This window comes from Prionailurus viverrinus, chromosome C2, assembly GCF_022837055.1.
Source record: "Prionailurus viverrinus isolate Anna chromosome C2, UM_Priviv_1.0, whole genome shotgun sequence".
Taxonomy (NCBI): Eukaryota; Metazoa; Chordata; class Mammalia; order Carnivora; family Felidae; genus Prionailurus; species Prionailurus viverrinus.
In genome coordinates, this window is record NC_062569.1 from 72,871,141 (window position 1) to 72,890,834 (window position 19,694).

At 34.5% G+C, this 19,694-nt stretch overlaps 1 protein-coding gene across 3 annotated transcripts in view; it reads right to left on the reverse strand.

The window, feature by feature from the left end:
- Positions 1–19,694, reverse strand: part of CCDC39 (coiled-coil domain containing 39) — a 44,391-nt gene that overhangs the window by 24,173 nt on the left and 524 nt on the right. For 2 of the 3 annotated variants that reach the window (XM_047875292.1, XM_047875290.1), the window contains exons 2-9: positions 12,108–12,227; positions 10,109–10,255; positions 8,740–8,898; positions 7,893–7,985; positions 7,668–7,796; positions 3,871–4,062; positions 813–916; positions 344–476 (exon numbers count right to left, since the gene is read on the reverse strand). In XM_047875292.1, the coding sequence (XP_047731248.1) occupies positions 344–476; positions 813–916; positions 3,871–4,062; positions 7,668–7,796; positions 7,893–7,985; positions 8,740–8,898; positions 10,109–10,255; positions 12,108–12,227 (1,077 nt within the window). Of the gene's footprint in view, positions 1–343; positions 477–812; positions 917–3,870; positions 4,063–7,667; positions 7,797–7,892; positions 7,986–8,739; positions 8,899–10,108; positions 10,256–12,107; positions 12,228–16,099; positions 16,114–19,694 lie in introns of those variants that run through there. The other variant, XM_047875291.1, reaches the window with a different exon arrangement.

Sequence of the window (19,694 nt, forward strand, 5' to 3'; positions counted from 1 at the left end):
ACATACATATGAATGACAAGCAGAGCCGTGGACACACTAGGCATTGGGAAGGGATGAGATCCAAGGTAGAGGGGCTACCTGTAACCTTCAAAAGAAGACATCAATATTAAATGCTTAACGTGAAGCTAAAGGAGAATTAGAAGCTTTAAGAGAAGGTCAGAAACCTCTTTAGAAAGCCACACATAAAAAGAGGTCTAACAACTCAAAATTCTGATTACAAATTACAAATGGGATCACAACAGAAAGCAGAGCCTCTTAAAAGACCTCCTATCCCATAATCGCAAGAGTCATTCACTATTGCTAAATGTATTGTGACTCTTTAAAAACTGAAAGTAAACCTTACCTTTATACTTTTTTCCTCCTCCCTTAGCATATCTTCCAAATTGGTAGCTTTCTCTTCTACAGACATAGTTTTCTCAGTTATCTGCTTTAATTTTTTCTTTACAATCTGATTATGATTTTTAATTTTGTGTAACCTGGAGAGAGTTTATGAAGAAAAAATAGAAAACATGTCTAAAAATTAATACAAACAAACAAGGAATAGTTTATCTTCATATAACTTGAAGGTTTCTTTTGCCATAAGCCTTTTTATTACCTTTATGTAAACCCTATATATTTATAAAATACATATTTAATAAGCCACAAAAATATTATTCCTAAGCCTTTATGATGAAAAACCCAGGAAAATTTATTTTCACATTTACTAATTTAGTAGCTATAATTTTTCAGTTATTTAACAAAACTTAAATATTGAATAATTTTTCTAGAAGTAGTCAAAAACTATAAACATATTTAAATATCTTTTTTCTTACCTTGCTGTTTCTTCATGAATGTCCTTTTTTACTTTGGAAATATTTTTCCGCAGAGCTTCTAAATCACTAGAACTTCTATTCACAGTGGCTTTTAAAGAATCCAGCTATTTATTAGTTAACAGACAGAAATTATATATATTTATTTTACATCTTATAAGGTAATTTCTTTTTTGAGAAGTTCTGTTCTGAACATATTAATTTTTAACCTACATCATACCCATAAACACAATAACGATGTTTCTGTAATACATATTAACAGTTTTTCTTTTTGATCTGATATTACATTTTCAATGACTTATTGTATGATACTGGCAAATTACAGAGTCCCACATAGATGTGTGACAGGTACAAAGAGCAAAAGCTTCACAGTATTGGATTTGGCAATGATTAATTGTATATGACAGGCAACAAAAGATAGACAAATTGGATTTCATCAAAATTAAAAGCTTCTGTGCACCAAAAGACAGTATCAACAGAGTTAAAATGCAGTCCGCAGAGTGGAGAAAATACTTGCAAAATCATATACCTGCTAAGGGATTAATATCTAGAATATACAGAAAATTTCTAAAACTCATCAACAACAACAAAAATAAACTGATTCAAAAATGAGCAAAGGATTTTAATAGACATTTCTCCAAAAAAGATATACTAATGGCCAATAAGCTCATGAAAAGATGTTCAACATCATCTATCACTAAGGAAATGCACATCAAATACAATGAAATCCCACCTCACACTCTTCCATGAGGATGACTGTCGCCAAAAAAAGAAAATAGCAAGTGGTGGTGAGAATATGGAGAAATTAGAACCTTCGTGCACTGTTAGTGGGAATGTAAAATGGTACAGCCACTATGGAAAACACTATGGTGGTCCCTTAAAAAATCAGAAACATAATTACCATAATTGCCATCCAGAAATTCTGAGATAATTGTACACCCATGTTCATAGCAGCATTATCCATAATAGCTAAAACATGGCAGCAACCCAAGTGTCCACTGACAGATAAACGGGTAAGCCAAATGTGGTCCACACATACAATGGAATAGGAGTCAGCCTTAAAAAGTAAGAAAACCTTGACATATGCTACAATATAGATGAACCTTGAGGACACCATGCTAAGTAAAATAAATGAAATAAGCCGTCACAAAAAGATAAATACTGTCTGATTCATGTGAAGTTAACGTAGAGTAGTCTCCTAGAGACAGAAAGCAAAATGGTAGTTGCTAGGAGCTGGGAAGAGGGGGGAATGGGGAGTTACTGTTTAAAAGTACAGGGTTTCAGTTTTACAAGAAGAAAAGAATTATGGAGATGGATGATGGTGATGGTTGCATAACATTAGGAATGTATTTAACACTACTGAACTGCATGCTGGGAAATGATTAAGATGGTAAACTGTAGGGGCGCCAGGGTGGCTCAGTCAGTTAAGCACCTGACTTCAGCTCAGGTCATGATCTCACAGCTTGTACTGACAGCTCAGAGCCTGGAGACTGCTTTGGATTCTGTGTCTCCCCCACCAAATAAATATTTTTTAAAAAGATGGTAAACTGTATGTTATGTGTACTTTAACAAAATTTTAAAACTTGGAGAGAAAAAAATGAATGAAGTACTAATGCATGCTATATAACATGGATGAACCTTGAAAACATTATTTCAGTAAAAGAGTCCAGACATAAAGTGCTCTGTATGATATGGTTTCATTTATATGAAATGTCCAAAATAGGCAAATCCATGGAGACAGAAAGTAGATTAGTAGTTGCCAGGGCTGGGTAGGTGGAGGGAAGCAGAGTGATTGCTAGTGGGCAAAAGGTTTCTTTTTGAAAGAAAAAGACAGTCTAAAATTAGATAGTGGTAATGGTTGCACATCCTATGAAATATTAAAAACCACTAAATTACATGCTTCAAAAGGGTAAGTTATTATATATGAATTGCATCTCAATTAAACAAATTATGAACAAATGAATGAATGAATCCCTGCATTCTTTTCTGCAATTTAAAAAAATTTTTTTTCAACGTTTATTTATTTTTGGGACAGAGAGACAGAGCATGAACGGGGGAGGGGCAGAGAGAGAGGGAGACACAGAATCCCCAAAGCAGGCTCCAGGCTCTGAGCCGTCAGCCCAGAGCCTGACGCGGGGCTCGAACTCCCGGACCGCGAGATCGTGACCTGGCTGAAGTCGGACGCTTAACCGACTGCGCCACCCAGGCGCCCCTAAAAATTTTTAAGAATGAACTATTAGCAATGACATTTAATTTAGGCAAGAAATTTGCTTATTTTACTATTTTAGGATCTTAAGTAATTATTCTTTTTTTGGACAATAAAACATCTTTCCTTCTTTATCAGAAATAAAAAGTATAACAACTTATAGAATGAAATGCTCTACAATATTCCAGTTTCCTGACTAAACAGCAGTAACTTCAGCTAATGTGACTTCAAGACACAAATTTCATAAAAATTCCTTTGTTGCTAACACTCCCTATGGAACAATCTAGTTGGGCATGTGTGCCTGCGAAAGAAGAAATGAACAAAGCAGGAAAAGTTTTGTTCTCTGTTCAAGGTATTTTACCCCTACACTGTCTCACTACCAGACTGAAATATTATCCCTTCCCAAGGTGAGAAACTGAACTTAAGCAAATAGCTCCACCTACTCTGAGTTAAAACCACCATACATATGTAGCACTGGACATGTTATATGTCCACTTCAGGTCATCACTACAATATTCACCTTCACATCTGCCCCTTTGGAAGTTATAATTATGGTTTCCAGTCTAGACCCCTCAGGAGCATTTTGCCTCAAGTCACCTACAAAACACCACGTGTGACAGGCAAGGTGTGTGCTATACAGCTCCAGGGGGACCCCTTCATCCCACATGTGATATGACTGGCACTCCTGTTGCCTTCACCAAACAGGGCGCCATGGAATACCCAGAAAGTTCCACAACGTGAAGGGACATAAGACAAAGAACTAGAAGTCAGTTCCTTAATCGAAGGAGAGCCTTTATGCTTATTTTTATAGTAATTTGTCATAAACACACAAACCAGTCTTATTAGTTAACATACCTCATCCTTCAGCTGATTTCTATTAGTTTCATGACGCTGATACTCCATTCTACATTTTAAAACTTTCCGATCAGCAACAGAAATTCTTTTCTCATACTCTGTGTTATTTCCAATCTCACTTTCCAAAAACTTGATCTTTTCTTTAACCAAATTTTCTTTTTCTCTTATTTCCTGCTTTATCCTTGCTAATGCCTAAGATTAAAAATATGTTAAATATATGTTTAATATGATGAACAAAACAAACAAAAAGGAAATGAGTTATTATTTTTCTATTAAACCAAATTCAGTATTTTATCAAAAATTCTTAGGACAATATTTTCTTTAAAGAGTCTATTTTTAGAGGCCCCGGGGAGGCTCAGCTGGTTAAGCATCTGACTTCACCTCAGGTCATGGTCTCCCAGTTCATGGGTCTAGGCCCCACATTAGTCTCTGTGCTGACAGCTCAGAGCCTGGAGCCCACTTCAGATGCTATGTCCCCTCTCTCTCTGCCACCCCCCCCCCCCACCGCCTGCCACTTGCACTCTCTCTCTCAAAAATAAATAAAACATTTAAAAATGTATAAAAAAAGGTCTATTTTTATATGAATAAAAACAAAATATTAATAGGCTATACATCAGTATCTATAAGCTCATATATTTAAGGATTTCTTTCTCTTTAATCTGGTACTTGGCTAAAGAGATGAGAAAAATATCAATCTTTTATCAACAAAAGGTGACATCTAAAAAAACATAACACTGTTGAATATTTCTACATAGAAAGTTGGATTCCAATGGTTTTTCCACATATTTCACAGGACTAGTTTGTTTTTTTTTTTCATCTTTTGAGAATAACATTTTAGTTATTGGTTTCAATAAGAATACCTTCACTCAAGACCTTTGGTCTTAGGAATACAAAATAAACAGAATATACAAAGTAGTAACTGAGATGTGAACAAAGCACCATGGGAACAAAGAGATGATGAAGTCTACCTGAGAAGAATTATCAAAAGGCATTACCTAAGAGGCTTCTTTAAGTCAGACCTAAAAAAATAAATGGATATGCATAAATGCTCTAATGTGGTTAAGGTGTAGGGTGGGAAGGCAGGCATAGAATGGGCATATATTAAGAAGGGGCAGGTACAGATGAAAGGAATGAGGCTGGAAAGGTAGAGGTTAGGACCCAACTGTGAAAAAATTCAATTTTCCAATTGCCATGTTAAAAAGCTTCAATTTTTAAAAAAATTTTGTGTTTTTTTTCGAGAGAGAGAGCCCAAGTGGGGGAGGAGTCAGGGGCGGTGGTGGAGAGAGAGAGAGAGAGAGAGAGAGAGAGAGAGAGAGAGAGAGAAAGTCTTAAGCAGGTTCCATGCTCACCACGGAGCCTAATGCAGGGCTCAATCCCACAATCCTGGGATCATGACCTGAGATGAAGTCAAGAATTGGATGCTGGACCAACTGAGCCACCCAGGCATCCCCCAAGAGGTTCAATTTTTAAGCAATGTGAAACAAAGAAGATTTTAGAGCTGAGGAATAAAAAGGCCATCTATGGTTTTTACAAGTACAGCAATATATTGAATGAATTGGAGGGAGAAGGAAAATTTACTCTAAAATGTATTTCTTTCAAGTTTTCCCAAATGGGGTCCCACCAAACAACTAATCACAGAAAATCAGGTTGGGGGAGGGTATGTGAAATCATATAATTTCAGAGGGTATCTGAAATCAATAAATTTTAGAAATGCGGCAGGTAATATTGTACATATTAGCATATTAAGTGGATATATATCTGAAATGTACTACATTTTTTAAAAATCTTTAATTTATTTAGTCTAGTATTCCTATATGTTTTCTATAACAATTAACATTATATAATGTAGTGTTCTATAGATCTGCTGTGTTTATTCAACCAAAGACGGGTCAAAACTTCCTAAGTTCATATATGTCAAATGACCATTCGAGAATTTTCTGCCTTATATTGATTTTTCTACCATTTAATCAGATATTCTAACACCTACTTCAACATTCACATTTTTTAACAGTGTTATCTACTCACAGTTAAGTTTATGTAGGTGATGCTGATAAGTACAGTAATGTCCCAAAATTTCTACACTGGAATAAAAGCATAATAGAAAAATATTTTTCCTTTTCTAAATGATGTAAAAGTTTATTTTAAGAAGCCAATTTCAGGGGAGTCTGGGTGGCTCAGTTAAGCATCCAACTCTTCATTTCATCTCAGGTAGCCATCTCATGGTTCGTGAGATGGAGTCCCATGTCAGCCTCCACACTGACAGCCCAGAGCCTGCTTAGGATTCTCTCTCTCCCTCGCTCTCTGCCACTCCCCTACTCTCAAGCACGTTTTCTCCCTCCCTTTCTCTCTCAAAATAAATAAGTAAACTTAAAAAAAAAAGCCAATTTCAGGTTCATAGGTTCATATACTCAGACTCCTGCCAAGAAGACACTAAGAAGGCAGGAACTGTTTTGGAGGAAGAGGAACAAGAGATTAAATCCTCTAGCAGTATGAACTGGCTTTCACTGGCTCACCAGAACTGACTGACACATCTCTTTTCAACTCTGTTGAGCAGAGTCATGTTGGTATGGAAGTAGTTTCACCACAGAAATCAGAAATGCTACAAATGGGGAGCCAGTTGTTAAACACTCAGAAGCAAACCCCTACCTATGGAGCCACTTCTTAGCATCCTCCCTATTCTCTTACAATACAGACAACCAGGATATGTCAATAAGGAACCAATATGAATATGACCAGAGACCAGCTGTATATTTTGCCAAATCAGCAGGCTGAGTCAATTTAGCTGTGGGGTTGTAAGAGAATGCAGTTCTATTGCACATAGATCTGCAGTCTTAGATCTATCACATTTGATTTACAAAGAGGAAGCAGTCAGGACTTGATGCTTAAAACCAAGATCAGCATTAAGAATTAAGTGGAACTCATAGTCCAAACTGGTTCTCCCTTGTCCCTCCAAAGAAGGCATAGGCCACTTTGTTGATAATGTTGGTCACTTACAGACATTTAAAATAAAATATTTACATTTAAGTCACATATAACAAGTAAACCTCATACAGATATGAGAATTCCAAACTTCCAGTGACCTGAGCCGCTTGCCAAATGCCTTTCCATGTAGTAGATTTAGAATGGAAGTTAAAACATCTTCTCATCTGCTTTCTTTCCTCCTCAATTCCTTCTCCTTCCCAACTTTCCCTAATCTTCCCATTTTTACTCACCCCTATTTTCTTCCTTAATGATTTTCAAAAAAACTTCTAAATTAACCTCTGAAAATAGCAAAAGATAACACTAGGTCTATGTTTAATCAGTGTGGTATTCCTTCCCTTCCATGCTTCTAACCTATTATGGGTGCCTCAGTTTCAAAAGTGAAAGCTTTATCACAGTTTAGGTTTCTTTCCTGACTCTCCCTTTTTGTTTCTTGACTATCCATGAAGCTCATTTCCCTACACCAGTAATTACTACCAAATAGCACATACGTTAAATTCAAAACACTGTGGATAACCATGTGTAAGTCAGAGCATTGGCTTTACTGCACCAACATTATCTATTGACTTTCTCTTGTTCCACATTTCAGAGATGGCAGGATCCAGTCTTCAGCATCATTATACCATAAGTAAATAATCTTCATAAAATCACATATCTAAATGGAAAGAGTTAAGCTTGGAAAACATTTACCAAAACTATTAAACCCTGCTACAAAAGTGACTTTCAAATAGCAATGTGAGTTACATTTGAAATGAATGAGTTAAATACAAAAGAGAATAATACAGTTGAACATTGCAAGGACCAAACAACTACCTTACCAAGGCACAGTTATCAATGTCTCGATCTCTCTTCTGCATCTGTTCTATTGTGTTCTCCCACTGTTTAATGAGTTCTTGTCTTTCATTATGAATTTTACGAAAATCTTGTGCTGCTTTATCCAATTCTAACTGTCAAATACAGAGCAAATAACATTTTTGTGAATTTAAGTGCTTTTGCATACATCCCTTTGACAATTAAGAAATAAAAATACTCACTAAACTAACCTGTGCACTTAGAGTCTCTGTAAGTTCGTTGTCAAGTACCTTTCTTTTCTGATGACATTCCAAAGTCAGTCTTTCTAATTGCAACGTCAGTGCCTATGATGTAGTTACATGTAAAAATATTCAAAATTGTTGTTTTATTCACTTAAAAGCTATTAGCATGTCTTACATTAAGTATTATTATATTATATATACACATTTATTTGCCATCTAAAACATCTACGAAATAATTCATACATTTCCTTTTAATTCCAAAGGATTGCAATGAAAACTAAATTGTTTCTAAAAAGACTTTTAATACTTTTTAGTTAGAAAAAACATTAACAATTTGTCATTTAAAATAATGCATTTTGTATCATATCTATTAGAAAATAGCATGTTTCATAATACAAAAGTATTAACAGATTTAATTACAAGTAGATTTTAAGTAATGGTTATAATAATATATTAAGTAATCAACAGCACTATAGTCTCAAATCAGCAAACACTATGTTAAATTCAAACCATTATTTAGATAAAAGTAGTTAAAATATTTATACAACATTTTAGTAAAAAACTTTCTTCTCTGAAATACTTTTGAGAATTCTTCTCAATCAGAATTGAGTCTGTGGATTCCTAAATGGTCAGAGGGTTTCAGAGGATCTATAAAACTCTCAGTAAAATTTTGTAACTATTTGAGTACAGTCATTTTTCTAAAGAGAGGATCCTTGGCTTATTAGATTGTCAAAGGAGTCTCTGACTAAAAAAGTTTAAGAACTACTGCTTTAAAATTATAAATCTAATTTCGGTAAAAAGGATCACATACTACAGATTCAGAAAAAACCTAACATTACAATTTATAATTTCTCACCCTAATTTTATTATCATCTTGTTGTGCGTACTTCTGAAGAATGAGGGCATCACTATCTTTATGAGCTGATTCTTCTAACCAGGCTTCCAAGGCTTGCTGGTCCCAGTTCATCTGACATTTCAAACTATCCAATTTTTGAGTAGTTTTAAATATGTTAGTCTAATTTCCAAAGAAAAGGGTTAGGGAGAGATTACAAAATATTATTTACTATACAAACTAAAATAAAACATTACATACTATAGAACATATTAAAAAGGAAAGAAGAAATCCTGTTCTTACCACCACATATGTGTGTGTGTGTGTGTGTGTGTAACATACCATATTTAATCATGTAACCATCACATTTATATTTAATTCTTTAGTTATAAAATAGAAGGGAGAAGATTATAAAAGATGAGAATCATAGTTGAGCCATAGGTTGTTTAAAAAGGCTTTAGGGAAACTCCCCCAGAGCAATTTCTAATATTAGTCACTCCACCAAATCTGAATAAAAATAATGTACTTGATATGCTAACTCAAGACTGAGACAAGTCCCCTACAGCTCCAATCAGATTGCTGCCACTAAGAGGTCGTATAGAAATTTTAGAAGTACTTCTAATTGAAATAAATATAGTTGTTAAGGAGATAAAAATGTTTCTGTAAATGTATTCATTTAACAAATCTAGATCCACAAAAGAAAACAAATCAATATGTAAACAAGTACAAATTAATATAGTAAAATATGTATGCATACATATACATATATATGTGTGTTTCTATATATATATATATATATGTATATATATATATATATGCATATGTAAAGAGAAGAATCAAATTTGGAAAGAACGTCCAAATCAGGTAACTAAAAATGAAGGAAAAGAGAAAAAGAGTTTACAGTAGCTTAATATTAGAGTCATAGGCTGATAAATTAATATGAAAGGTAAAAATTTTGAATTAAAAATGAAAATATTAAAAGTAATTTTTAATGTGGCCCTTAAAAATATATGAATAAATTATGCCTAGTATCATATGATACTTATGAATAAATGATGCTTAGTATTGCATAGTAGATAGCCAGTATGGTACTCTGCACATGGTATATAGCTCAATAACTATTTGGCAAATGAATAGTAGGAAAATAAGTGCAACATTCTATCATTGTTTCATTCAAATGACAATTCCACAAGCCTTTCATTGTCCAAAAAACAATGTTTTTTGTAAATGTCAGGAAACTAATGAATGCCCTTCCCATACAGAAAAGAAAGAAAAGAAAAGAAAAGAAAAGAAAAGAAAAGAAAAGAAAAGAAAAGAAAAGAAAATCAGTGTTTGTTAGTGAGGGAAAAAAGAACTAATAGCACAAAATTTTAAGTAACATTTCAACACATACTTCCTTATCACTTTTCTTCTCCTGTATTGAAGCCATTTCATTTTGTAGTCGTTGGATTTCATCCTTCACTCGTCCCAGTTCTCTCTCAGCAATGATCTTAAAATGCTCTTCACTTTCAATCTCATGCTCTCTTGCTTTACAAAGAGACTACAGAATAATTTACAAGATAGAAAGACTTTTTAATTTTTAACATTATACAATATTTATAATAACCCATTAGCCCAAAAAAAGTTCCCACAAAATACTTAGATTAAGTACTAGTAATTCCACTTCTCTGAAACCTAAACCATGTTAGACTTTACAATTCAGTGTAGTTGGTGTTGCTTACTAGTTGTAAGAAAGTCAGTTCATGGAATGACCTAGAAGAAAATACTGTTGTCAGCCATTTTTAGATTTTATGTTGGTCTAGAAAAACTGCAGAAAATCAAAGTTTATATGGTAAGAGTTAAAAAGATATAACTCATGACTTACCTAAAAAATAAATAAAATTTATTTAAAAATACTTTAGGAAATGGGTTGTTTCTATAAACTGACTACATAAGCTGATTGCAGAGATAATTTATAAATGACTATGTAAACACCGATGGTTATAAGTATTTCATAAAATATATTAGTAAACAACCATGCCTTTGTGTTAAGCTTTACTCAATAAAATTGTATTTATTGACTACTGAGTTTGTAGTGCTTCTAAGTTATCACCATCAGTATTATTTTTACATTATTAGAGCTGTTAATGCTATAGGAAGTTTATTGTCTTCTATAACTATTATCTGATTTAACTGAGGTTTGACTATAATGCACCCACAGAGAATTTGACTTTCTTTTTTTTTTTTAATTTTTAAACATTTATTTATTTTTGAGAGACAGAGAGAAACAGAGTGTGAGCAGGGGAGGAGCAGAGAGAAAGGGAGACACAGAGTCTGAAGCAGGCTCCAGGCTCTGAGCTGACAGGCTGACAGCAGAAAGCCTGGTGTGGGGCTTGAACCCGTGAACCACAAGATCATAACCTGAGCCAAAGTCAGACCCTTAACCGACTGAGCCACCCAGGCACCCCTAGAATCTCTGACTTTCAAATCCCCAACTCAGTGGTTTAATAACTTAAAGAATGATGTTGTCCAGTTTATTAATTAATCATATCAGGATTCAAAACTCTCAAGTATTGCTTCTAAAAGTTCATCAATTTGCTGCTTCCTAATAAAATCTGTAAACCACAAAATGGTTACTTATCAATATTAATTATAAATTGGTATTAAAAACATGCTTTGTTCACTATTAAGAATTACATACCTTTCAAAGAAAGGTAGATGCATTTTTAAAAAAATAGTTTGATACGGAAGTTAGTAAACTCTCCAATGCTGATTTGCTGAGCTATTTGCTGGGCATCATCAGGGAATGATGTTCTACACATGAATAGATTGTCCATAAAACAAATATACTTATCACTCTAAGTTTTAACTTTTATTATTTGTAGTAATATTTCTAAAATGCATTATACTTTCCCCAGTTATCTTAACTAGTGTCTTAGATATAATTTAACTTTCCTACTATCTCAGGATCCTAAAATAATGTGGTGTCCTAAGGGCTACTGAAATGTGTGAACTATTTGTTCCCACTCAAAAAGGCCCCAGTGGGTCATGCTGTAAAAGTGAAAATGAGGTGGAAATTCTGTCACGTGTTATATTAGGTCTATTTTGGCTTAGAATTTTTCTCATTGCCATCACTGTACCCTTCTCATATAATCTGCTGCCTAATATTACGTTACACTGTATGAATGATTTCTTCTTTCAAATGAGTTAATTATTCCTTGAACTTGGTGACGGTAGCGAATTCCTCAAAAGCCTTTTTTTCCTACTTACTTTCAGGTTCAAGTTACATTCACAATAGGTTAGCTATGCTAAAGTTTCGTGTATGTCTAAAATAAAATCACAGATGTATATGCAATGTGAAATGTTCATGACTACACATGACCTAATCAACATGAATGTCAACATTACTATACCTGCGTAAACGAAAACTCTTGCTTAACATTTTTGAAGTGAGAAGTCATAGCATTAATTCGATCTTCATAGTCACGTAGCTGATCTTGCAAGCTTGACTTTTCCTCCTGCAGCTTTGACAACTGTAAATAATACATGTGATAATTTAGACATTACTGTGGGAAAATTAGCACTATATTAAAATAGAATAGAAATCTCTAAGATTTCTCAGAAATCTTTCAGGAACCACCGCTAAAACGCAATTTTCATACAGCAGTACTTAAAGGGAAAAAAAGAGATCCTATTACATAATTAAACCACAACATCTCTAGAGCAAACAAGAGCATAATAACAGATGTAACAAAAACACAGAACACAAACCATAAATTTTAAAAGCAGCGGACATCAGGTATAACAAGCTCCTCCCTGAGCTATTCAAAATAAACAGATTTTGGACAGAGCTTAACAGAACAGAACAAACTTCCATGTGCTTAAGACCTCTTTCTTAATGTATGTTGTGTGTCATTGAATTAAAACCCTGAGTAGAAACAAAACAATGTAAATGCATAGCAAACACACAAACAAAAAACTTTAGGAAATTACAAGATAGATTCCCAGGACAATTAGAATACGTCACCCCTCAAAACAATATAAAAGCTCAACATAACAAAAATATCCTTCCTTATAGTCTTGATCTGTGGTTCCCAAATTTGGGGCTACAACCCAGGAGGAGCACAACAAATCCACTAAGTGCAAAAGACGCTATTTGAATGTTTTAAATAAGGAAGTAATAAAATACTAATGTACTATATGTTACCTCCTATATTTCATTAAACATAGTAAATCATACTAAATATGTATTTTTGCTTTTTATTTCATTAATTTCAGTTTTTCTTCTAATTCCCTCTTTGGTTCACTTTGTTATTCTTTTTTAAAAATTTATTAAGAACAGATTTTAATTATTTTACTTGTCACATTGATGCTATAGACTAAATGTCTGTGTCACCCTCAAATTCATATGCTGAGGCCTTTACCCACAATGTGATGGTATCTGGAGGTGGGCCTTTGGGAAGTGAGTAGGTTTAAATTAGGACATGCAGGTAGGACCATCATTGTAAAATTAGTGTCTTTGTCAGAAGAGAGACCAGAGCTTGTTTTCTCTTTGCCATGTGAGAACACAGTGAGAAGGCAGCCATCGGCAAGCCAAGAGGAGGGCTCTCACCAGAACCCAACCACCCTGCCACCCTGATCTCCACTTATAGCCTTCAGAACCATGAGAAAAAAATGTCTTTTTAATAAATCATGTCTTTTTACTCACTCACTCTATGGTATTTTGTTATAGCAACCCAAGCTAACTAAAGCATGGATTTAAAAATGAAGGCATTTAAGGCATTTAAGCCTGTAACTTTTCTCTAAGTAAGATTTTTCCTATTTCCAGCAGATACAGGTATGAAGCAGTCTCTTTTTATTGTTTTCTAAAAACTAACTTTCCCCTTTCAATTTCTCCATGATAGAAGAGTTATCTAGGTTTCTGAGAAATTGGCCTAAGTGTTTAAGATGGATGTGTTAGTCAGCTCAGGCCGCCATAACAAAATATCATAGACTGAGTGGCTTAAAGAATAGAAATCTATTTCTCCGAGTTCTGGGGGCCAGGAAGCCCAGGATTGAGGTACTAGAAAATTTGGTTCTGGTGAAATCTCTCTTCCTGACTTGCAGACAGTGCCTTCTAGCTGCATCTTTAAATGGTGGAGAGAGAGAGTGCTGGTCTCTCTTCCGCTTCGCATAAAGATATAATACCATCATGGGAGCCACATTCTCATGACCTCATCTAAGCCTAATTACCTTCAAAAGGCCCCACCACCAAATACCAACACACTGGAGATTAGGGCTTCAACATTTGAATGGGAGGGGCAGGCAAACAGTCCATAAAATGGAGAATAATTTTTTAAATCATTTACTATAAATCCTATTGGCTTATGATCAGAAAAATATGGCCTATAAAATTCCCACCACTCATTTCTCTAATTTTGGTAAAATGTACATAAACATACATTTTATCATTTTAACCATTTTTCAGTGTACATTAAGAAGAGTGTCATTCATCGGGTTGTCTAGGTAGCTCAGCCCATTAAGCATCCAAATCTTGATCTCAGCTCAGGTCATGATCTCACTCGAGCCCCACGTCAGGGTCTGCACTGGCAGCATGGAGCCTGCTTAGGATTCTTTCTCTCTCTCTCTCTCTCTCTCTCTCTGCCCCTCCCTTGCTTGTGTGCTTTCTCAAAATAAATAAACTTAAAGAAAAGAAGAAGCAGAATGGCATTAAGTACATTTATGTGTTGTGCAACAATTGCCACCATCCACTTAAAATTTTCATCTTCCCAAACTGAAACTCTGTGCCCATTAAACCCTAACTCCCCATTCCTCTTCCCCCCCACCCAGCCTCTGGAAATCACCATTCTACTTGTGTCTCTATGAACTTGACTACTCTAGGTATGTCATATAAGTGAAACCATACAGGATTTGTCCTTTTGTGTCCATCTTATTTCACTTTGTATAAGGTCCTTAAGGTTTATCATTCACTTTTTTTTTATTTTTTAAAATTTACATCCAAATTAGTTAGCATATAGTGCGACGACGATTTCAGGAGTAGATTCCTTAGTGCCCCTTACCCATTTAGCTTATCCCTCCTCCCACAACCCCTCCAGTAACCCTCTGTTTGTTCTCCATATTTATGAGTCTCTTCTGTTTTGCCCCCTTCCCTGTTTTTATATCACTTTTATTTCCCTTCCCTTATGTTCATCTGTTTTGTCTCTTAAAGTCCTCATATGAGTGAAGTCATATGATTTTTGTCTTTCTCTGACTAATTTCACTTAGCATAATACCCTCCAGTTCCATCCACATAGTTGCAAATGGCAAGATTTCATTCTTTTTGATTGCTGAGTAATACTCCATTGTATATATATACCACGTCTTCTTTATCCATGCATCCTTCAATGGACATTTGGGCTCCTTCCATACTTTGGCTATTGTTGATAGTGCTGCTATAAACATGGGGGTGCATGTGTCCCTTTGAAACAGCACACCTGTATCCCTTGGATAAATGCCTAGTAGTGCAATTGCTGGGTCGTAGGGTAGTAGTTCTATTTTTAGTTTTTTGAAGAACCTCCATACTGTTTTCCAGAGTAGCTGCACCAGCTTGCATTCCCATATCATTCACTTTTAATGCATTAAGGTTTTCATCCTGGTATAGTAAATGATCCACCTTTGTTAAATGGTTTACAGACATATTTTTTAAACTGTTTATTTAAGGGATATATGCTCTGTTTTTACTTTCACTGCATTATTCATACCTTTATATTATTTTTGTCTATTAGAACTGTCCAATTCTGATGTCAATATTGAAGTATCTTACTACAACTGTATTTTTGTCAAAGTCTACTTGTATTTATAATAGTTTTTACTTTTATGTACTTAGTTGTTATGTTGTTTGGTGCATACAGCTTTATGACTTTTATTTTCTTCAGTTACTAACTTTTATGATTGCATAATGAACCCAGAGCAAAGGCATCTGCTTTCCTAATGAAAGCATAATGATTAACTCTCCACAAGTTGATAATTCCTTCCCCACAGAATATCCAGGCATTTTTTTGCTTCTTTTAAATATAAAAGGACATGCAAGGACCACCAGATATTTATTGAAGACTTACATCAAGTGAGAGATATCAAGATAAACAAGTAAAAAGATCCCAAAGGAAACATAATTCAAGACACAAAAAAGAACTAAACACACACACACACACACACACACACACACACTTAGATTGTAAATGATATTGTACTACTAAAAGAAGACCAGGTGCTACAAAAAAGCAACAAATAACCTGAAAATCAAAAATATAATATAGTTGCCAAAAAAAACTACAATGTAAACATAAAACAAAACCCTAAAAGCTTCCAGACATTAAAATTGCAACCTACAAAGAAATGGAAATATTTCTAATAGCAGATTACTCACCAACATCACTACTGGAAGATAATATTTTTCCAAATTCTTCATAAAAAAATTTTTAACCTAGAACATTTGACTCAGCCAACACCATAAAATGTGAGATTAAATAAAAAACATTTTCAGATTCAGGGTTTACCTCCTATACACCCTTGTTAGGAAGACACAAGGAAGTATTCCTTATTTTGAGATAAGGAGATAAGGAGATAACCCAAGAAAGAAGATATGTGACTTAGGAAGTAGAGCATCAACCACGTAAAAGAATAAAGGGAATTCTGTAGTCCACAGTTGGGAAATAGGTCTGTGGAAAAACAGTCCATATTAAAAAAACACAGGACTCAGAAGGAGTAGAGGCAGAAAGAAGGTATCTTGAAGATCTGATACTGTGATTAAAAGAATACAAATTTAAAGCAAGCAATGCAAGAAATCAATTGGCAACCAAGGATGCAAGGAATCAAAAGCACAAAACAATGGACGCTTCTTGAAACAACTATTTGAGGATAGGACCCAACTAGGCAAAAGATGAATCAAAGTGAAAAATCCAAGAAAAGATAAACTGAATAAAGTGGCTACATTAAGGACCAGTAAACCAGTTTAAATATAAAATTAAGGCTGGGGCGCCTGGGTGGCTCAGTCGGTTAAGTGTCGGACTTTGGCTCAGGTCATGTGATCTTGTGGTTTGTGAGTTTCAGCCCCGTGTCAGGCTCTGTGCTGACAGCTCGGAGCCTGGAGCCTGCTTCAGATTCTGTGTCTCCCTCTCTCTTTGCTCCTCCCCTGCTTATGCTCTGTCTCTCTCTGTCTCAAAAATAAATAAAAACATTAAAATTTTTTTTCATATAAAATTAAGGCTAAACACTTGTAGTAAATTAAAGGCACTGAATGGAATAAAAAATAAAGCTTGATAATATAAAAATAATAAAACCACTATTTTTTAATAGTGGTAATATGGGTAAAAAGATGGTGTAAAGAAGTGAGAGAGCTAATTTCTTTGCTTTAAAAATGAAAAATGAAAGGGCAGGGAGTCAACCCATAACTGCCTACAAATGAAACAAAGAATTTTTTAAACAATAATCTAACCATTTCTTCTTATGCAGTTTTTCTTAATGTTAAGAAAGTTTCTTAGCAATCACTATCTCTTGTAATCAAGTAATATTTACCTGAAATTCAATAATTCCTTTCTTTTTTTCTCTTAAGACAAATAAAATTAAAATTTTTATTAAATAAAAATGTTTATGTTAAAAACAGCACATATAGTAGGATTCCATTTTAATAATACTTCTGTCTTATGCAGAAGAATGAACCTGGAGCACTTTCTTACACCATACACAAAAATAAACTCAAAATGGATGAATTTAAAGTTCATTAAATTAAAAGGGACCTCATTAAAATAAAAAGGTTTTGCATGGCAAAGGAAACAATCAGCAAAACTAAAAGGCAACTGACGGATGGGAGAAGATATTTGCAAATGACATAGCAGATAAAGGGTTAGTATCCAAAATCTGTAAGGAATTTAACAAAATTAACACCCAAAAAACAAATAATCCAGTGAAGACATGGGCAAAATACATGAATAGATATTTTTCCAAAGAGGACATCCAGATGGCTAACAGACACGAGAAGATGCTCAACATCACTCATCATCAGGGAAATACAAATCAAAACCACAATGAGATATCACCTTACCCCTGTCAGAATGGCTAAAATTAACAACTTGGGCAGCAACAGATGTTAGCAAGGATGTAGAGAAAGAGGAACCCTTTTGCACGGCTGGTGGGAATGCAAACTGTGCAGCTTCTCTGGAAAACAGGATGGAGGTTCCTCAGAAAACTAAAAATAGAACTACCTTAAGACCCAGGAATTACACTACTGAGTATTTATCCAAGGGATACAGGTGTGCTGTTTTGAAAGGGCACATGCACCCCAACGTTTATAGCAGCGCTATCAACAATACCCAGAGTGTGGAGAGAGCCCAAATGTCCATCAACTGATGAACGGATAAAGAAGATGTGGTGGGTACACACACACACACACACACACACACACACACACACACACACACACACACTGGAATATTACTCGGTGATCCAAAAGAGCGAAATCTTGCCATTTGCAACAATGTGGATGGAACTAGAGTGTATTACGCTACAGGAAGTCAGTCAGAGAAAGATAAATATCATATGATTTCACTCATATGTGGAATTTAAGATACAAAACAGATGAATATAGGGGAAGGGAAGCAAAAATAATATAAAAACAGAGAGGGAGACAAACTATAAGAGACTCTTAAATACATAGAACTGACAAACTGAGGGTTGCTGGAGGGGTGTTGGGTGGGGGGGAAGGACTAAATGGGTGAGGGCCATTTAGGAGGGCACTTGTTGGGATGAGCACTGGGTGTTATATGTAAGTGATGAATCACTGAATTCTATTCCTGAAATCATTGTTACACTATATGTTAACTAACTTGGATTTAAATTTTAAAAAACAATGATACTTCTGTCTGTCTTTTCTATCTATATAACTGTAGACTATGATGTCTGGAATATTTGTTTAATGCCATGATAGTCACTTCTAGAGTCAACAGTGGGTATTTTTTATTTTTTACCCTTCTGTTTGAATATCTTAAACTTATTAGAGTTGCCTTTTTAATGCCACTGTTTATTCAGGTAAAGTGATTCTGGCCCTCACTCTTCTTTTTATTGCTCCGTAATATTTTTTTAAATAGCTAATATAATTAATACGTATATAAAATCATATGAGACAAATATTATGGCAATAATAAAAAAAACTAATATTTGATTGGAACTTTAACCCACATTAATATCCTTAGAGCTGTAAACAACCCTGTGAAATTATTATTTATTTCCAGTTTATATAAGAAGAAACAGGTTCACTGCTGGTAAGTAGGATCTGAACCCAGGGCTGGAAACTTGTTAATATTATTATTCCTCAGTACTCAGTGCCAAATTTCTGCTTTTTGTTTTTTTTAGTGCCAAATTTCTTATATTCCCTAATGTTGCCCTTCATTAAAACAAAGCAACAAAAACTGCAGCTATCTAATTTAGACATTAGTAAACAGGTCAGAATATTTTGAAAAAAAAAAACTTCAAAAAACAGTGATGGATTTTCATTTTCTTTTCCAAGGGAAGAAAACCTTCTCTTCCATTCTACAAAGTAATGTAAACATCATCTGTTTCTGGATCCTCCTCTACACAACACACTGCCATGTGACAGAACTTTAGACTAACTGCTAAAGGTTTTTAAAAGTTTTCTGAGCCAGATGCAATTTTATTTTTAACAACTACTATGCATTCATTGGTTGCAAGCCGGTGTAAAATATTCCTTACAACGTAAAATATTTTTATATCACTCTGTGACAACATCCTCACTTTGAAAAGCTGTAAACTGCACATTTTACATTCTTACTAGAACGTCTCTCTTGAAAATATTTCTTCAAGTCCCTTTCAACTTTAAATGTCTTAGGCAGAAACTCAAAAAGTAATGTCAACCAGAGCGTGATTTGCTTATAAACATCCGCAAACAACTGTTGCTAGGAAAACCTCAAAGTCCCTTTGCAAGCCGCGCTTAATTCTGAGGAAGGGAA